The sequence below is a fragment of the Colossoma macropomum genome, unplaced genomic scaffold (genome assembly GCF_904425465.1).
Source record: "Colossoma macropomum unplaced genomic scaffold, Colossoma_macropomum, whole genome shotgun sequence".
Classification (NCBI taxonomy): domain Eukaryota; kingdom Metazoa; phylum Chordata; class Actinopteri; order Characiformes; family Serrasalmidae; genus Colossoma; species Colossoma macropomum.
Genome location: NW_023494804.1, coordinates 6,328,380 through 6,348,005, shown reverse-complemented (window position 1 = coordinate 6,348,005; position 19,626 = coordinate 6,328,380). Strand labels below are relative to the sequence as shown.

At 36.2% G+C, this 19,626-nt stretch overlaps 1 protein-coding gene and 1 long non-coding RNA gene across 2 annotated transcripts; one reads left to right on the top strand and one right to left on the bottom strand.

Annotated features, from left to right (window-relative positions):
• The first annotated feature begins 8,170 nt into the window (after positions 1–8,170).
• Positions 8,171–14,210, top strand: LOC118824747 (collagenase 3-like). The gene is made up of 10 exons (XM_036595131.1): positions 8,171–8,475; positions 8,581–8,822; positions 8,944–9,092; positions 10,844–10,972; positions 11,074–11,235; positions 11,332–11,461; positions 12,123–12,253; positions 12,339–12,498; positions 12,583–12,686; positions 12,793–14,210. The coding sequence occupies exons 1-10, from the start codon at positions 8,374–8,376 to the stop codon at positions 12,891–12,893; spliced, it is 1,410 nt and encodes a 469-aa protein (XP_036451024.1). The 5' UTR covers positions 8,171–8,373; the 3' UTR covers positions 12,894–14,210.
• On the bottom strand, positions 10,292–11,349 carry LOC118824748. Its single transcript, XR_005008626.1, has 3 exons — positions 10,861–11,349; positions 10,615–10,740; positions 10,292–10,520 (listed from the first exon to the last, which is right to left on the bottom strand). It is a non-coding gene; the product is annotated as an uncharacterized LOC118824748 (long non-coding RNA).
• Positions 14,211–19,626: the final 5,416 nt, after the last annotated feature.

Sequence of the window (19,626 nt, the reverse complement as noted above, 5' to 3'; positions counted from 1 at the left end):
TATAGGAGTTTAAAACTACACCCCATGTATGTACATGATGTCAGTGAGCGCGAACAGCCAATGAGCTGCTCCACTCGCCAATCAATCATCACGCTCTAGCAGTAATGCCCGCCTCCTGCTGCCCAAAACCCGTTTGCTGTAGAAAAAAGGAAATGTATAGGTGAATTTTCTTTGTTTTTTTTAGTGAAATACATCCTTCTACTTTCTAATATTAAATGAAAGTTTTGGGCGAGTGATTAGAAACTATTTTAACTTTTCGTTTTTAGTCGTTGAGCTCCATTCACTCCCATTCATTGAGGACTCGCTCACGGCCGTCCTCTGCTGTTTAGCAGTCCTGTTTTTGATATAACGGGGGAAATAGGAAGCGGCCAGACTCCTCATAAGCAGTTAGCAGAGATACAGAGAGAAATTTACCATGCAGTGTGAAAATCAGTTCACTAGATGGCGCCATTGATGAGAAGTTCGATTAAGTTGAGCCATTTCAGTGAATCAAACATCTGATTCAGTGTTTCTTTATTCACAAGTGAACTTCATTCTCCTCCATATACACTCTTATGCAAATGTTTGGGCACCCCCGCTCAAATAATATTTATTTTGATCATCTTGTAATGATCAAAACAATGAAATAAAAAAACTGCTCATCAGTGGCCGTGTTGGAGGATGTGGGGGAGTGAGGAGGCGAATCATAAACACACATCTGTGTGAAATGTAACAAACCGTACTCTTTCTGGGAAAATCTATATAATGTGGTTAAAGACATTCTGGGCTTTTCCGATCCCAAAGAATGCAAAGTTATATACCTTAGAGATATAAATGATTATGTTACAGATAATGACAAATATAACAAGGACACAACTGATAGCCAGCAGAAAAGCAATAACACAAACTTGGTATAAGATTGAACCTCCAGTAAGCGGAAATTGTGAGATAAATTTATATACTGAAAAAAACGTACTATTTTTTTGAGTGAGAAAAAGTGTTTGTTAATAGGTGGCAAAAATGGACAATATAAGACACCACAGAAACACATATGGATAACCTGACATGAATGCAAGCATAGTGCACCTTTAAATACACTCCTCCGATAAGAGTTTTGCAACACAGGCAACTTCCCCACTTTTTGATGTTTTTCTGATTGTGACATTCCCTTTTTGTATATACCAACGTATACTTAAAAACTCTCAAAATACACATAAATATACAATGACTCTAAAATTTAAGTTTAAAAAAATAAAAATATGTTAACATATTCTCTACAGAGAACACACTGCTGCACATTTTAAAGCACAGTTTAACATATTAAAAAAAAATCCTATTTGGACACATTTTCTTTTCTCTATCTAATATAAATTCAGCAAATAAATATAAATTGTGTCTGGATCCATTCACAACTACTGTGAACAATTCTGACTCGGCAAGTTTCACTAGAATAGGACTTTCACACCAAACGTCTTTTGGAAAATGGATGTAATTCACTTTCAAGGGTCTAAAAATTTGCAGAACTGAAAAAACAAAATAAATAGATATAGTGATTTAAAATGTACAACTTTATCAGTGATACCTCCATATCTTGTAATTCATAGTATTTGATTGCGTCATTAAGAAGACCATGTTGGCATGTTGGTAGACAAGCTGTAACTCTGCTAGAGCTTGTCTCATCACTATTACTGCAGATACAACCCTGAAGACAAAAAGCAAATAGAAAAATAGATCAGAACGACCATGAAAAACATGACAAGATGTGTGGACACTTTAGATGTGGTCTCCAGAAAATATAAATTGTGCATTAAAAATGGCAAAAATACAATATATGTTAACTTATTTGCAATGAGATTTTTTTTTGTTCCCGCCAACCACCCCCCCTCTTCAGAGGACTATTAGGACTTTGTTATTTATTTTGTAATATTATAAAATATAACATAAGCATGTAGGTACAATCATAAGTCGGGGGAAGGGAAACCAAAAAATTGTGATACAAATCAGAGAGCAGAAAAGGAAGAAAAAAAAGATAAAAAAAAAACACTTGTAGGTACACCATATTTCTAGTAGTACAGCTCAATTAATAGCATTGTCCTTTGCTAGCTTTCTGTGCGTGTGTGTGTGTGTGTGTGTGTATGTATTCCAATGTGTGATCGTATGGGGGGTTTCTAGTTTGTGGGATGGCTCTGGGGGGTTAATTCTTGTGACTAGTAGTTTTGTAGGTTACTGTAGGGCTTTGCAGGGCTTTTATCAGAAGTGTCCAGGCTGGCTCTGGGTTATTGTTTTTGATATTGATGGATCCTGAGAGTTTTTCTATGGATATATAAACCATTAATTGGTTTTTCCAGTAGTTAATGCTAATGTTATGTTTTGTTTTCCAGTTCATGAGTGTGGTTTTCTTGGCGATGGTTGGCGCTATGAGAAGCATTCTATTATTTTCTTTTGTCATATTGGTTGTTGATATGTCTCCTAGCAGGCAGAGTGATGGTGATGGTTGGATGTTGGTGACAAAGGCGTGGGATAGGAAGGTGATGATTTCTTGCCAAAACTGATGAACGGGTGGATAAAGGGTGGATAAAGCTGTCGTTTGTGTTTTGGGTGCATTGTGTACAGATTGCTGTGTTTGTGAATCCCATTTAAACATTGTGTGTGTGGTGTAGTGCACTCTGTGAACGATTTTATACTGAATAAGTTGTAGGTTGGTGCTCTTGATCATGTGTTGATTATTATTGCATGTCTGAATCCAGAAATCGGCATCAGGAGCTAATGATAAGTCTTCCACCCATTGTCTGATTGGTATAGTAATCGTGAGGTTTGATTTAGCTATTATTTGATATATTTTGGATAGAAGTTTTTTTAGCAGTGGTGATGTTAATAAATTCTGAGATTGGAATCGGTAAGTCTAGTGTTTTTGAGTTGATTTTTGGACATATTTCTGATCTTAGTTGTTGGTATTGTAAAAACTGAGTGCTCCTGATGCCATATTTCTGGATTAGTTGTGGGAGTGACATAAAGGTATCGTTGTGATAAACATGGTTAAGATGTGTGATGCCTTTTCCATCCAGGTGGAGAGGTTTAATGTTTTTTTTACTGATGATAAAGTCCGGGTTATACCAGATGGGAGTGTGGATAGTTGGTGTGAGGACTGAATTTGTTATCTTGTAAAGTGACCACCAAGCTGTCAGAGTTGTTGCCACTGTTATATTGTTAAAACATGGATGTTTTTTAATTGACTGACTGATAAATGGTAAATCGAATATTTGGATGTCTTTGCATAGTGCCTGTTCTATATCGATCCATGATCTGTCTGGTATGTTGGGGTTTTTCCATTTTAGTATGTATTGGAGCTGATTTGCAAGGAAATAGTGGAAGAAGTTTGGGGCTTCTAGGCCGCCGTGAGACTTTGAGTTTTGTAATGTGGAGAGTTTAATTCTGGGTGGTTTATTGTTCCAATAAAATTTGGTTATTGTAGTGTCCAAAGATTTGAACCAAACAGGTGGGGGTTGAGTGGGGATCATTGCAATGAGAAAATTAACAAAACGTAATTTGACTGGGGGTGCCTAAACTTTTGCACAAGACTGTGCAGTATAATTCGATTCAGCGAGTCAGTTTGATGTAGTCACTAAGTTGGAGACTAAAGTAGTGTAATGTGTGAACTGAAAAAAGTTGCTTTTAATATTTTACAATGCAATGTTTTAATGTCTTAAGGATAAATTGAGCAGAAATTATATTAAGTTGGCATTCGTGAATCAATTCCATTTTTTTGTGTATATTTTGTGTATACAAACTGTCTGTCATCCCACTAGTACACATGCACTCATGTCCTTGTCGTGTTTACGCACCAGAGAAGCAGCTCAAATGTGTTTTGTTATACTGTGCTTTATACATGTATAATGACAATAAAGATTAATTGAACTGAAATGATTTCTCGAATCTTTGTTGTTGAGGAATGTGATTTTTGAGACTGTTGAATTGTTTGCTGACACATTTTTTGTGGCGAGACTCGACCCATCCCTACTCATAAAGGACACGGCCTTTCCTGGAAGCTTCTGTTGTATCCAAGCATGATTGCATCTATAACGTGTCGGAAGCCGGAGGAGATGAGAAGGCAGGGTGCAAGTGAAAAGAAAAGCACAACAAGGAAAGTACTAAAGGAAAGAAAAAACTAAAAGCAAAGAACAGAGATCAGAATACATAGGACTAAACACTCAAACTAAGAATCAGCAAAACACATTACAAAACAATGTTAAGCAAGGAACAGACCAGACCAAGGGGTCTAAACAGACAAAAAACTCCAAAACAACAACAAAAGCACGTGGCAAGACACACGAGGGAATGAAAACAGGCAGAAACAGAGAAAGACAAGCACAGGGAAAGACAGGATGTTACAGCATCATCTGTTTAAGATGTTTTTTTTTTGTACATTTCTAGTCTTAAACTCCTCCTGTCTCAACTTTTTTGGCATGTGTTGCACTCATCAATTTCAGAATGAGCATATATTTACAAAATAACAATGAAATTGATGAGATAAAACATTATATATCTTGTCTTTGTACAGTTTTTGCACAAATTCAGGTCAGAGTTGAATTGTAAACCACTGCTTTCTGTTTTTATTTGCATTTTACCTACTAGCCAAACTTTTTTGGATTTGGTTTTGTACTGTCTGAAACTACCAGTGCACCTACACATGCCTTCTAATGGTAATGATTGGAAAAATAGTGATAAATCTGATAAAATAAGTTGTCTTTAGGTACTACTTTTTTCCTTAGAATGCTCTATATGTGCCTTTCTGCCATTGATGGGTTAAAATACAGGGATTAAAATGGATTTTAGTCCAAACTCCTATCACAAAACTATCATAAAACAATGTCTCAGGCATCATGCAGTGTATACGTGACTATTTTGTGTGGAAAAAAAATTGTGAGTTAGAGGAAGACCACGTCATTGGTAGGCAAGCTGTAACTCTTACTGTGCTCTGATAGAGCTTGTCTCAACAGTGTTACTGCAGATACAGCCCTGCTGTTGCTTACAAAATAAGCAAAAATAGATCAGAATGACCACAAAAAACATGAAAAGACATGTAGACACTTTAGATGCATCTCCAGAAAATGCTCCAAGGAGAAGATTTGCTAGATTGGTGGACTGGAGCCATATAACTTGCATTTCTCCAGAGTTCAGATCTGTGAGATTTTACAAAAACCTGCCAAAGCTCTTAAATAGTAAACACATACAGACATGCAAAGCTGAAGTTAGCTTCTTATTCACCAGGTTTTCATTTGAATTTCCCATTCCACCTTAAATGATGCCGCATTTAATTTTTTTGAGGTACTTTAAACGTAAAACATATGACAAAAGTTGGCGAATACGAAGCAACATCAGCTCTACTCAATAAATGCATTAATTTATCTCAATAAATGATCCTTAATCAACAAATACCTCAAACTTTCTCTTGGAGGTGTTTAATGAGCAGCTAACGAGCAGTGCAGCAGAGCAGCTGTTGAACGCGTCTCACTGGCTGATCTAACGTGCCATCCCAAACCACACACTTCTGTACTTCACCTACTACACTAACGAGTGCACTTCTAATGGTATATGCACTACGTTTACATACTATTTAATGTGTTAGTATGTGGTTTGGGAGGGGGCACTAGTAACGCTGTGGGAAATCTCAGCCATTTAGATTTCAGCTTTCGTTATTTATCACTACAGCAACAAATAAAAAAAAATCTACAGAATAAAACTAATACACTCAAATATGAGCTAATCATTTTTAAAATGAGATTTAAAAAGTGATACAAAAAAATGTGTTTAACTGCCACAGCACAGCTAAATGAACTTGAAGTTGCCTACCAAATTGTTACGACGTCGTCAGAATACTTCAATTGAGACTTGTAATTGTATATTGAAAATTGTAAATTAAAATTTATACTTACTGTCAGTTGAAAATGGAGACATGTATATGTTTTTATATTTCATATTTTATACGAGAGCTGTTTTATAAGATCACTATTTACCACTAGGACATGCTACATTGCAATGGTTTTGAAATAAGAACTGTATCCAGCATTAGAGCTTTTTATAATCAAAACAATTTCAATACATCCTGTAAAAAAATAAAAAATCATATTGAATCTTGACCTTAGAATGCATTAAATCTGAAAACATAAGTATTGTTATGAGATCCATGGCTGAAAATGGCCTTATGATGTTTTTTTCAGACTGTAAACTGAGAGGGATTTCTTATAGGAAGCATACAAAGAGTGCAGAAGTCTTCCCGACATGACTGACCCAGGGTGGAGTGACCTTACACAACATGTATTTTGATCTGAGTTCTCTCTGACAGTGCCTTCATTGCACAATGCCCCGTATTAACGAAAGTGAGGTGCCCGTCATCGATGATCTGTCACATAAAATCCAGGCCGGGCCGGTTCATGTGTGATGTGTGGAACAGATACCTGGACATTCGCTTCGAAGATGTCCTTTAGAGTGTAAAATCTAAATGATACAGTAGCTATACATTGATGACGAATGATCTACCGTCACAGACAGTTGTGAATCAGATCCAAAACAACATAGGGAGTCACTGAGTCATTTCCTTGAAGATGCTCTTCCAGCATGTAGGGACTTGTCTGTAAGTTTTCCCAGATTATAGTAATCGTGCTTGTTACACTGAGAAACATTACACTGTGTTTCTTACATAACAGGTTTTTTTTCATGTTTTATTTCTTCTTTATTTCTTTTTCTTGTTTGAATAATTCATTAACTGGAAGAAAATTAAAGTCAGAAAAAGCATGTGTTTTATACACAGACGCACATATAGCTATATATATGTATATGTACATACATATATGTATTTCCAGTCCAATAAGAAAAAATCAGAAAACATATGAGCCATATGTTTTATAAACCAAGCCAGCCTCCAACACAACCCTACTACTCTTTCAAATAGAGTCATAATAATAATAATAATAATAATAATAATAATAATAATAATAATAATAATACATCCATAAATAAATAAACCACAACCAACAACCAACTTCTAAGACTGTGACAAAATATTGTGGATTTCTTTGCAAAACTGAAAGTGAGTCTCCTGCAAGGTAAAGGCAGATATACTAATTATTAAAATATTGCAATATGTTCTCTCTTTTTTTCTGATGCTGAGAAATGAATACAGCTTATACAACATTTAACTTCAATTATATGTTTAAATGTTATATAACTAAACACAGAAGGTATTTTCAAGTATTATATTCAATAGTTTGGATATAATAAAAAGTCATCATGTGATAAATAGTATACTGTCTTTTCATTTCATGATAAAAAATATACTGTCTCTTCATTTTATTACACTTTAACTTGATTCTTGATCTTAGTACAGTTTTTGCAGTCATTTTAGGATCATCTGCAGCTCTGGTCATCATTCTGTACAAAATATAAAAGATCCCTTTTTTAAATTAATTTCTTGCCATAGTAATACATTTGTGAAATAGGGGCTAGCATTGGAGAAACAAAAGAAACGGCTGAAAGATGGCTTGGAAAAATGTCTGGTTCCTCTGAACTACATTAAAAGTAAAGTATGTTTTTTCCTTCTCCTGTAAAGTTGTTATTTTGGAGATACGAAGTTTTGTTCAAACAGCAGACTTATGTGTGTATATCTATTTATCTATCTGTCTATCTATCTATCTATCTATCTATATATATATATATATATATATATACACACATACATACATAAGTAGAAACATGTTTTTCTTTGGATAGTTGGATAGCAGTGATATGAATCTATCTTCGCTGTCAAATCAAAACCTTGCATCTCCTAAATGAAAAATAATATATGAAAAACATATGATAAATATAAATCTTCAACTGCATGTCAAAAAGATCTTTAAAAACATTGAAAAAATACAGATAAGTGTTGGCATTATAGGTGTATATTTATGGGTTAGGGTCTAGGACAGATACCTCCCAACAGAAAGCACTATATAAATGATCATTCTGTAAATATTTTGCTTATTATCATCTCAGTTAATCTCTATTTCTATAAATATCAGTTGACCTTACTATTAAATATGATTTTACTTACTTAGCAATAAATACAAATCCTAAATATATCAGGTGATTGGGAAAAGATAATCATTGTCTTAAAAGTATAACAAAATGTATTGCCCCCAACTAGACACTCTGTGTCTTTGGAAATAACATACTACAGCTTGTTAACACTTCTGTTTTGTGAGTATTGCTGGGCTGTAAACCTGTCCATCAGTTGTGATGTCTCCTGACTAATAGACTGATGACTCAGTCTGTTGCTCAACATGCCGCTGTCTTAAGGGTATTTAAGCCGCTGTCTGTCTGAGTCTAAGTCGAGCAGCAGCAGAAGGACTGGGAAACATGAAGACTTGCTACAAGCTCTGCGTTCTCATTGGCCTGGTGGTGGCCATCCATTCGGGTCCTATCTCACGCCAAGCTGAGAACAATGACGCCTTAGTGCAGGTATTGTAACTTCTACTGAATATAAAATGTTACTTCACATGCAGGATGAAAAACTGTTATTTGCTATGATCAGCAGATTAATTTAGCTCTTATTATTGTTTGCAGACTTACCTAAAGAAGTTCTACAACTTCACGGAGCCAAGCGGGGCCGCTTCCAAAGGGAGGAGCAGTCATATGAGTGTGAAAATAGCCGAGATGCAGAAGTTTTTTGGGCTCACGGTGACGGGAAGTGTGGATCAAGAGACACTGAAGGTGATGATGAAGCCCCGCTGTGGAGTTCCAGATGTTGCTCAGTATTCCACCTTTGGTGAAGGTCTCAAATGGCAGAAGAACCAGTTGACGTACCGGTGAGAGCATGAGTAGCTTACTGCAGAGCACACATATACACACATACCCATGCATGTATATATATATATATATGCATTACATACATATATAAGCTTGACCATGGTTTCCAATTTCCTACAGAATTGTGAACTACACTCCAGACATGTCTCAGGCTGAAGTGGACGAAGTTATAGAAAAAGCACTGCAAGTCTGGGCTCGCGTCACTCCCCTCAAGTTCACTTGCATCAACGGCGGTGAAGCCGACATCATGGTCTCCTTCGGCGCAGGATGTAAGTTCACATCTAAAGGAACAACTCTATAATTTCATATATGATAAAAGAAAGAGTATTCTTAGGGATAAAGATCAGTAATTATTCTCTCTGCTGCATTTCTCGATTATTCTAAGAATGGACACGGCGAGAGTCTATTGGTTTAAGACTCATCCACCCTGATTTTCTCAAAGACACCTGCATCTACTACAGATTCACTTGGGCAGAGTTGTTGTGGGTGACAGATTCAGGACTATTATCTGCTATAACTCAGAGTAAGGCAAAGTTGGCTATATTCCAGTGAAATAGATATGAAAGACGATGCATGAGAGAATATGAGGGCCATGTAGAGATGATAAGGATGATAAGATAGAATGGTATGTAGAATTTCTAAATGTTCAAAAAGGGGTTTTAATTGCTTAGACAGAGTAAACAATGCAAATAGAAAAAGCTCTAAAAAGCATTTTTGTCTATGCATGTTAGTCAGTATAAAAAACTGAATGCGGACATCGAAGAGTAAAACATAAGTAACCTAATATAAGCAATGAAAGTGTAATGTAAAGTGCAATGCTTGTGGATGACTTAAACTAGCATGCAAAGGTTTGGAATAAACGCTATATTTACAATTTTTAATTTAAACACAATAATAACTTTTACAGTGTAAATTTAAGTATATTTAAATTTAATTTTCAGACATTTTATTCTACAATGGAAGAATTCTTTTTTCATCAAGGTTTCTGCTTTGAGATTTAATTGCATTTGAAATATAATTAATTCTGGATATTAATTTATTATAACCTTATTCTTAATATTATTCAGCTTTCTCAATCATTTTAGAATCATTTACACACATGGACTCATCTAACATTTCTTAATTTTTGTTTACAGCTTAATAGTGTCCTACTAATTATTTGAACTGTGACAGGACAAGCATATTAGAATCATTATATACACCTGTCTAGAAACAAATTGATTTTACATTATTGAAAACATTTCAAACTTTCAAACAGCAAATCCAAACTTTTGAATGCTAGTAGTAGTGACACAGTACATATTTTGTCCTATCTTCATAAATAATAAAAATATGTTTATACTACATTGTGTTACTAAAAACAATTCTATCATATAAAATATGAATTAAATACGTTTTATATATATATATATATATATATATATATATATATATATATATATATATATATATATATATATAGTATAAAATTATGTTAGCTCTCTCATTGGGTGAGGCAGTGGGATTCAGGTAACTTTCTGGTGGGCCAAATCAAATGTCCTTACAGCCCCAAAGTTTTGACCTTATCATCAGGAGGTTGTGAGTTAGATTCCAAAAGATCATAACTGCCCTTCCTCTCTCTGGGTGGGTAGGACTTGGGTAGGTCTTCACTCTTCCTCCATCACTTAGCTTGTTGCTGAAATGTGCTTGTCTGTTACCTGATGTAACAGAAGTAGCAATTAGCGCTCTCCTCCAAGCATTTTAGGCTGTTAATAAATGTGTTAGTAGCAGTTTAAAAAGATGTGGCAGTACTTCATGTGTCTTGAAGGAAGCACGTCTTAGCCTTCACTCTCCCAGCATGATAGTGTCGTAGCTAGCAGGAATCATAGTTAGCGGGCATCGTAGCTTCCTAGCAGGTGGGAATTGGCTACAAAAAAACTGGGGAGAAAACCAGGGTTAAAAAAGTGGTTTAAAAATGTATTTAATAATAAATTAAATACTCAACAAATATAACTGAAAATATTATGTTCTTTTTTTTTAGCTCATGGCGATTACTACCCATTCGACGGACCAGATGGCACTCTGGCTCATGCTTTTGCTCCTTCTTCTGGCATTGGTGGAGATGCCCATTTTGATGATGATGAACTTTTCACCTTCCGTTCCACTAACGGTGAGCCGGGTTAATAGACTGAACCATGCAAATTAGAAATACACTAAATATACTAGCACAACTTATAAATCTTTAATAAACATCATGTGCTTTTTATTCAGGATATGTTCTGTTCCTGGTGGCTGCTCATGAATTTGGACACTCTCTGGGCCTCTCACACTCCAACGACCCCGGTGCTCTGATGTACCCCACATACAGCTACAGGGATCCAAACACGTTTGTTCTGCCCAAGGACGATGTCAATGGAATTCAGTCTCTTTATGGTGTGTACATGCCTTAGTTCTATTGAAATAACCTTCCGACATAAAACCCACCATTCACTGTCTTTCCTAACAACTTATAAATTAAAATTTCTCCAGGCCCAAACACTGAAGTGATCCCTGATAAACCAAACCCCACTCCTCCAGCCACCCCCAATGCCTGCGACCCCAGCCTTGTCCTGGATGCAGCTTCAACACTACGAGGAGAGAAGATCTTCTTCAAAAATAGGTACACATACACAAAAATGCCATCTTAAAGTAAAAGAAAACTCAAATGTGCACAATATTCCACTTATCCAAGATATAGTCAATCAGCCAAGTTATGTTTGGCATCCAAATTTTGCTTCGTTAGTTTAGCACTAGAGCTACAAAGCTAAGGTTGCTTGCAAACACTAGAAGTCAATAGTCACCCAAATGTTTTCTGTAGATACAGCTGCAAAACTTTGCGGAAACCAAATACACATCTACATTAAGATTGCACAGAGTTGTTGATGTGGTTAAGGACACAGTATGACTTACTATAAGCTATAAAAATGAACAAAACTTCTTTTTGAGAGTCAAAATTCAGCACAACACTACTGTCAAAAATGGCTGACTATAGTGTTCAGTTAATTAAATTTAAGTTAATTAAAGTTCATTTTTGTAGTTCACAGCAAGTTATACTGTATTCCAAACCACAACTTGGATGCGTGTTTTTTTAACGGATTTACAGATAAGATTTGGGTGATTATTGACTTCTAGTGTTTGTTAGCAACATTAGCAGCTTGGCTTGAAATTCTAAACTAAAGAAGCACAATCTCGACACCAACCATGACTTGTGTCAAATTGGGTTAATTTTGAGATATGAACTCTCAAGAACCAACCATCTGTTACTGAATTCTCTTCTTTAGCTTCTTCTGGCGCGTTTCAGGGAGCAGCCAAGCCAAGCAACATCTGATCAAGAGCTTCTGGCCTGAGGCTCCGGATAATATTGATGCTGCATATGAGAACACAGCACAAGACAAACTGTTCCTTATCAAAGGTAAATATCATTCCTTATGACGTATACAATGCAATCAATCGCAATGGAATGTCAGATAAACAAATGAACTTGCTGTTATCTTCAGATCAGAAAGTCTGGGCTCTCTTCGGCTATGACCTTGTGAAGGGGTATCCCAAGAGCCTCAGCAGCATGGGCCTGCCCGCTACAGTGAAGAAGATCAGTGCTGCCCTTTATGACCAGAAGACTGGCAAGACGCTGTACTTCACTGACAACAATTACTACAGGTACATCAACAGATAGCAACAGATAAAATCATGATCTGCATAGTGTTGAGAGGACATGACTAACTGAGTGAAATATGTGTGCAGTTATGATGAACGCAGGAAGACGATGGACAAGGGTTTCCCCAAATTGGTGGAACAGGGCTTCCCAGGGGTCAGTGGAAAAATTACTGCAGCTTTCCAGTACGGAGGTCAGTACATGAAAACACATTAGTGCAATGCAATACTTGAACAATTTTGTTTTAAGAGTAACAAAGAGTTTGATAATCCTGACATTCTGTGAACTTTATGTTTCAGGTATGACTTACTTCTTCAGTGGAACCCGCATATTTGAGTACAGCCCAACTAGCAAGAAAGTAGCACGTGTGCTTAATAACGGCCACTTCTTGCAGTGCTAGTTGTTCATATCTGTGTAGCACTGACTGCGCTACAGCTGGGCAAATCTAAAGTACTGTTATTAAATTAGAGAACTTCTACTTGACACTTTATTTAATTTATTTTAAATCTTATGCAATCACCTTATACATTTCAGTGTATCATTCTTATCTTTTGAGTAATCAATGTGATTGAGTTCAACAGATTGATCAACAAAATAAACTTTCTTTGGAAATCTGAAATTTGTGTCTGATTGTTCTCTTATAAGATATGACCGTATGGCTCCTCCTCTGAGGTTGTAATAAGGGACATGGCCAAATAAAGACTCTTAAGGCTCTTTTTGCCCATGGTAAAAATGAACATTGCACCCTTTGCACCCTGTGGCTAATACATTTTGTCCTATGTACATTTTTTTCTCCAAATATCACGGGAGCCTCTCAATGACAAGGTCATTATGAACAAAAGTCAGGGCCAGCTCTAGCCTTTGGGGGTCCCCCGGTTTGTTAGCTGATATAATGTAAAATCAAAGGATAACTAATAACAATGACTTCTACAAGCTGTCTAAATGATATACATTTAGAACTGGTTAATTTGTGTATTGCTGATGAGTGGAAGCTTGTTTAGGGTTCTGATAAGTTACAATTTAAAATATAGACAAACTTCTCAGCATTCTCCATCCAGGCGTCAGCATTCTCCATTTAGGGGTTATTCTGTTCTAACCATGATGGCAGTGGTGACAATCTAAACCTGGATTAACGACAGCCAGAGTATCTAAATTTGGATTAATCACAGTCTGAGTATCTAAACCTGGATTAATCACAGCCAGAGAATCTAAACCTGGTTTAATCAAAGCCAGAGTATCTTAACCTGGTTTAATCACTGCTGGAGTATCTAAATCTGATTGATCACAGTCTGAATATCTAAACTGGATTAATCACTGCCTGATTAAAAAAATAGCAGATTTCTTTGAAAGCAAGTCTCCTGAAAAGAATGGAAGCTGTGACTTAATACTGAAAAATGTGATATTAATGAAATGTGATATTCAGGTGAGTAACAGTAATCTTTTGTTTGATGTTTTCTGCTTGTTTTCCTGATGCTGAAAGCAGAATAACTTGTACTTAATGGCAGTTTTGACAGGAAATAAAATAAATATTGCTGAGAAAAGACCCTATTACCACAAAAGAGGAAACTAGAGGGAGAATATGAAAAAAAGAGGTAGTCGAACTGAAATCTTAAACCTCTACCTACTTGATGAGTGATATTACTCTTTAAAGCAAGACTCTGAAGTCTGTGGAGGAAATCCTTACAATCTGATAATGAACTGTATAAATCATGTTTTTTAAATCTGCAACCAGCCCACATATTCTGAGTGAGACGTGACTGCCAATCTCCTACTACAAAAGAAAGACCAAGTTGTTATCAGATTGAATAAAAACCAAAAAGGCTTGTGTTCCAAAAGGTTAACTCACAAACAGATCATAAACACTTTTTTTTTCTTTTCTTTTTTTTAAACAAGGAATATTTCAGGCTCCAGCACACCAAAACACAGAAATGAGGAATTTTTAAACATTTTTTGAAAACAATTTGATTCTGAATACTGCATTCACAATTCAATGTTTACATGACATTTTGAACAAAAGTCAAATGATGGAAAATGATGCATTGTTGCAACCCTTTAAACATATTAAATACAGCAGCTTTATTGCCTAATTTAAACAGCTTACATATCACAAATCTGGAGCACTCTTAAATCGACAAGGCCCAGTCAGGCTCAAAATTTAGCAAGTGAAATGATATTAATGTTAATGAAATTTGTGCCCCAAACTTCTGGGGCAAATATTCACCAAATTTGGTGAACTTTGACGTGCGAAATCTTCAATGAATAGCACTGCTGCATGGCTGAATTGTACTCAAACTCAAAACAGTTATTCAAATGTTTTCTGTGTGGATCAACTGCGTAGCCCTGCTGTCCATAAGGACTGAAGACCTCATCCTGCAAACAGATTACAGTATATGAGACTACAATTCCCAGCACTGCTGCTCACTTGTGATGCAAACATGTTTGGACTCTAAATCATGGCTGTCAATCCGATGCTTCTAAATCAAGCATAATGTCACTTAAAAGCATTGCAATGTGAATAACTTAATGCCTATGAGAACTAAAAAGCATCTTATTAGGTCATTTAATATTTTAACAAGATTCAATGGAAGCCCAAAGACAGAGCGGTCTCAATCATAACAACCGGTGTTGGTTAAGCAAAGTAAAAGAAGCTAAAAGTAGTATTTTCATTATCATAGAGAACAGAACTGGAATCACTGGAGTGATTTTGAAAATGGGAATTCCAGTCTTTTTACACTGGTCGTTCAACATTTCTACATAATTAAAGCTTTAAGATGTAAACAATTTCATTTGAAGTGATCTGAAGAGAGATGCTCCATTCTAAAGAAACTTACAGAGTCAGAATTATTCACAGAAGTGGTGATAGGAACCAGACGTCTGAAGGGTTTTACATCTCTAAAAGCATCCCATACAGTCATTTTAGGAAGTGACAGTGAATATGATGTCTGACGTCAGAGCCAGTGTATTACTGTAGTTTTATAAAAAGATTCTGACAAAAAACTCCTTTTTCCTGATTTACCTCCATTTTACTATTATCAACATTCCGTATAAAAACTCAGAACATATGTGTATACTGGTCGTTTGGACAATAAATAAAATGGCTATATTTGTGTTGTAGACATCGTAGCCCCTGGTTTCTATCACCAACATGATAATGAAATCAGAGTTGGGTTTCTCTGCAATGAACCATTTCACATCAAACCACTCTAAATGACAATTCAACAACTGAATTATGCAGACATTTCTTTAAAAAATGGTGAATATAGCCTTTAACCAGAGGAACCTACTGTAAGGACTTTTCACTTGTTGCCTTAAAACATACAACACTATCATTTTAATGTATAATTGTACTTACTGCTCAAGTAAGCAAAAAGAATTTAAATGGTTAAATCTGAACCTCAACACAGAAGCAACACTGACAGACAGACAATCATTCATTAAAATGCTGGACATGATCTTAACATTACAAACAGTGAGACGATGAGACAGGCGGAGGAAGGAAGAGAGGGAGACTGGCGTGATTGGGGTTAAGAAAAAGGGTCAGTCTGCGTGGGTAAGTCATTAAGGATGATGTTCAGAAAAGCCATCTTTGAGAAAATAAAGAGTTTCAGTAGATATTTTGGATTTCATCTGGGTGAGATAATTACTATAAAGGAGAACAGTCAGGGATATGTTCATAAAGGTCCTTTCTCTGTTGGATGTGGTATCAAGTACCTACTTTGCACTGTTCACCATGCAATCTGTGACTGGCATAACCTGAGGAACTATTTAATGGGCCCATATCGTAAAATACCAAAGTTTCCTCTATTTTTGCGAAATAGAAGAATTAATCATAGTATGTAAACACACTTTAATACAATAATAGAAAAGAGATTATTTACATATATCAGCTTTGAAAGTACAGCAACAAAAACAGCTTGGTCTAGAGAATGCATATCCTACTCTTTTCTTTGGTGTGTTAAAGAGCATGTAGATCTAATAGAAGCACATCAGATATGTATATTTTTCACATTCACTGCAAGTTTACCATTTTTCGCTTGCGTGAAAGGTAAAAGGTCATGTCTAAGCACAAATCTTTCTTCCCCACATTTGCCAGAAATAATCTTTTGCTATAGATCAGTGTGCAGCACTGTACTCTTGTGAGTAGATGTTTTTTCACTTTTGTCATTACTGCCATTACGGGTTAGCCTAGCAAGTTAACTGCAACAACATGGAGGACGTTTTTCACAGCCAATCTTCCATCCAGCCTCGGCCAGGCTCATTTCGATGGCTGATGCATACTGCTAATATGTAATGTTAATGTGAATTTAGAGTGTTCCCAATGTGCCATTTTCAAAATTAGTCTGATTAAAGCGCATATTTTTGTACATAAAACATCAAGAGCAGGTTTCCCACAAATTAAGATACATAAAGAATCTCTTATAGTGATTCACTATTGCCACCGCAATTTAGGCAAAGACTGCCCTGCTAGAAAAAAACAGCATACACCAGCAGGCCTGGTCACCAGCATATGTTGTATTTTGGACGCTGGTATGCTGGTCAGCAACAATCAAAATTAACATGCCAGTCACCAGCAAAACCAGCAGATGTTGTGTTTTGGATGATGGTATGCCTCTAGTCCTAAGCTTGTAGTTCTGCCCATTATACAGCTTCTTAACAATTGCACCAATTTCTTTTTCAGTAGTAATCCTGTTTACAATAATTGCCCAGTAATATCTAAAAGAAAACCAAGTAAACAAAAAATTGTTAACCTACAGTTTTCAATCATTAAACTCTATTTTTTTTATTTATTAGTCGTTACTGTAGATCAAAAATAAATTGCCTTAAAAAGCACCATAAAAGCATTATAAAGGATAACTCACAAACATGGTTGTCATGAAAAACAGAATCCCAGATAAGCTTTCAGAAAACTTCACAGGTATGATAACACACTGTTATCAGTTATGCATATTTCAAAAGATACTACCACTGATGCCCTTAGCACCATACTATGGTTCATTTCACTACGCTGGGTGATTATTTTGGTTCATGAAGAGGGACAAGGGTCAAATAGGGTTGAGAAAAAATTGAGAATCAAATGGCTATAAAAATATAATGATTTTCTTATTGTTTGTATTTGGGTTAATACATGCCAACTGTAGACTGGAATCTCATGGATTTCTGTTAAAAATGCATTCAAAACTCTGAAAAACGTTCATAAAACTTTCCAAAAACTATATAAAAAAAATTTGAAAATAGAGTCTCTGTACATAAGTATTGTCCCACTACTGGCCATGATGGGCTCGGGAACTGTGTCCATGCAGAAGGCCATGCAAAGAGGGTCATGGGACGTGTAAAAAGGGACAATTGTGTTGTTAATGTTGTTGTTCTGTTAGTTTTGTGTATGTGTTTGTGTTTTTCTGTGTCGTGTGGTTCAGGTTGTTTGTATGAGAGGTGGGGGATCACTCTTATAGCTTATGGCTATTGGTGACCTTCACCCCTGATTTGGCTGCATGTTATGTGCCTCTTCTGCTAGTATTTCAATAAAGAGCACTACTTGCAGCGCTTTACTCTCTGCTGATGCCACAGTGGTGTCAGAAGTGGAATAGCAGTCTGGAGTAAAACAGTGCTTTGAAGAACTTCAAGGCGGACGGCAAGAGGAGTACAGCCGGGCAAAAGACCATGATGTCAGGGACAGCATGGTGAGGCTCCATGGGGAATACGGTACACAGGGAGGATGATGAACCAGGTGGCGCCACAAGCCTGGACCAGCAAATAGATGGATGTTGGCCAGGAGGTTCAATGGCGGCTGTCACCTGCCCATGGATATCCCTACTACGATCAGGCATGCTAATGCTGTTACAACCTTCTGGGCTGTCTGGTTCCTTTTGCCCTGAGTGTGTTGTGGGTGAAATTAGGAGGCAGAGTTTGGACCTAAACGGCATGTTTGGTCTCCGATGTGTATGGCTTTAGCTATTTTTCTTTGTCTCTCACTTCGCAGGTAGACATCTTGGGCCATCTTGGGGCTAATGCTGTTGAGGATCCAGCGAATTGGCTTTGCTGGAGAGGGCTTTGACCACTAGTGGTTTGCTCACCGCAGGCGTGCCATCTTTGTTCTTTGCAAACCATTTTAAGGGTTCAAAAACAGCAGAAAAGCAAATTTTGTGTAGATACCGCTTGTAATCGCTGCTGCATAAAGAATGTAATGCAGGTTACAGTTTTTCCAGGACTCAGCGTTTGACTTTAGCCTATTTTGTAAGAGTTTATGCTCAGATCCTAGTTTGAATGTAAAATTGATTATTGTCTTGTTTTTGTGTGATTGTTTGCTAGTAGTTCATATTTGAAGGGTTTCATCCGAAACACTATACGTCCATTTGTAACAATTTTCAATACAGCAGGTTTTGAAAAGAATTACAGCTGACGTTAATGGAAAACACAATTTTATTCTTATACTAAAGGTGGTATTAAACATATTAGAGCATAATTAATTCTTGTGTGTGTAAAGCTTCTACTCCTAACAATGTATCTGATAAAAATGAAAAATAAATCCACAATGGTTTATGTGTTTTGCAACAAAACCCTTCATTTGTACTTTTATTAAGAGGTCAACTGTTTGTTTATTAAGGTGTTTGTATAATAAAAGCATAAAATATAAAATAAAACATAATTGCTTGTTTTTTTCCACTTCTTACTGGAGCACCAAAGCATCAAGTTTGTGTGGGACGTTCTCATTAACATACAAAAATTTCACAGATGTGCTACAACTTTTTCATGGTTTAGTAACTGTTTGATAAAAGGTTTGACTAACAAGCACAAAACAAATAAATAAAAAAAAACATTAAATAAAAAAGACTGGAATTTCTGGTTGAACTTGAATAATTCTCCAGGAAGTCCGTATGCTTTCTGGAGAGAATATATTTCTTGTTGCTGGGAATAAAAACAGTGACATCTAGTGTACTTATGATGGCACTGAAGGGGTTTCCCATATTTGATCATTGTCATTAGCTGGCTAGTTTCATGCAGCAGGCTGCTGAGAGATAGAATGGAAGAAGGGCAATGAAAATTGAAGAGTCTGTAGAATTAGGAGGGTTTTTATGTACAAAAGAACAACAAAAATAAACTTTTCACCCATTTGAACACCCAAAGTTTCTGCTAAC

Coding starts and splice junctions, on each gene's coding strand:
- LOC118824747 (XM_036595131.1), top strand. CDS start 8,374: ATGAAGACTTGCTACAAGCTCTGCGTTCTCATTGGCCTGGTGGTGGCC. Junction 8,823..8,943: donor AAGAACCAGTTGACGTACCG/GTGAGAGCATGA, acceptor AATTTCCTACAG/AATTGTGAACTACACTCCAG. Junction 10,973..11,073: donor CACCTTCCGTTCCACTAACG/GTGAGCCGGGTT, acceptor CTTTTTATTCAG/GATATGTTCTGTTCCTGGTG.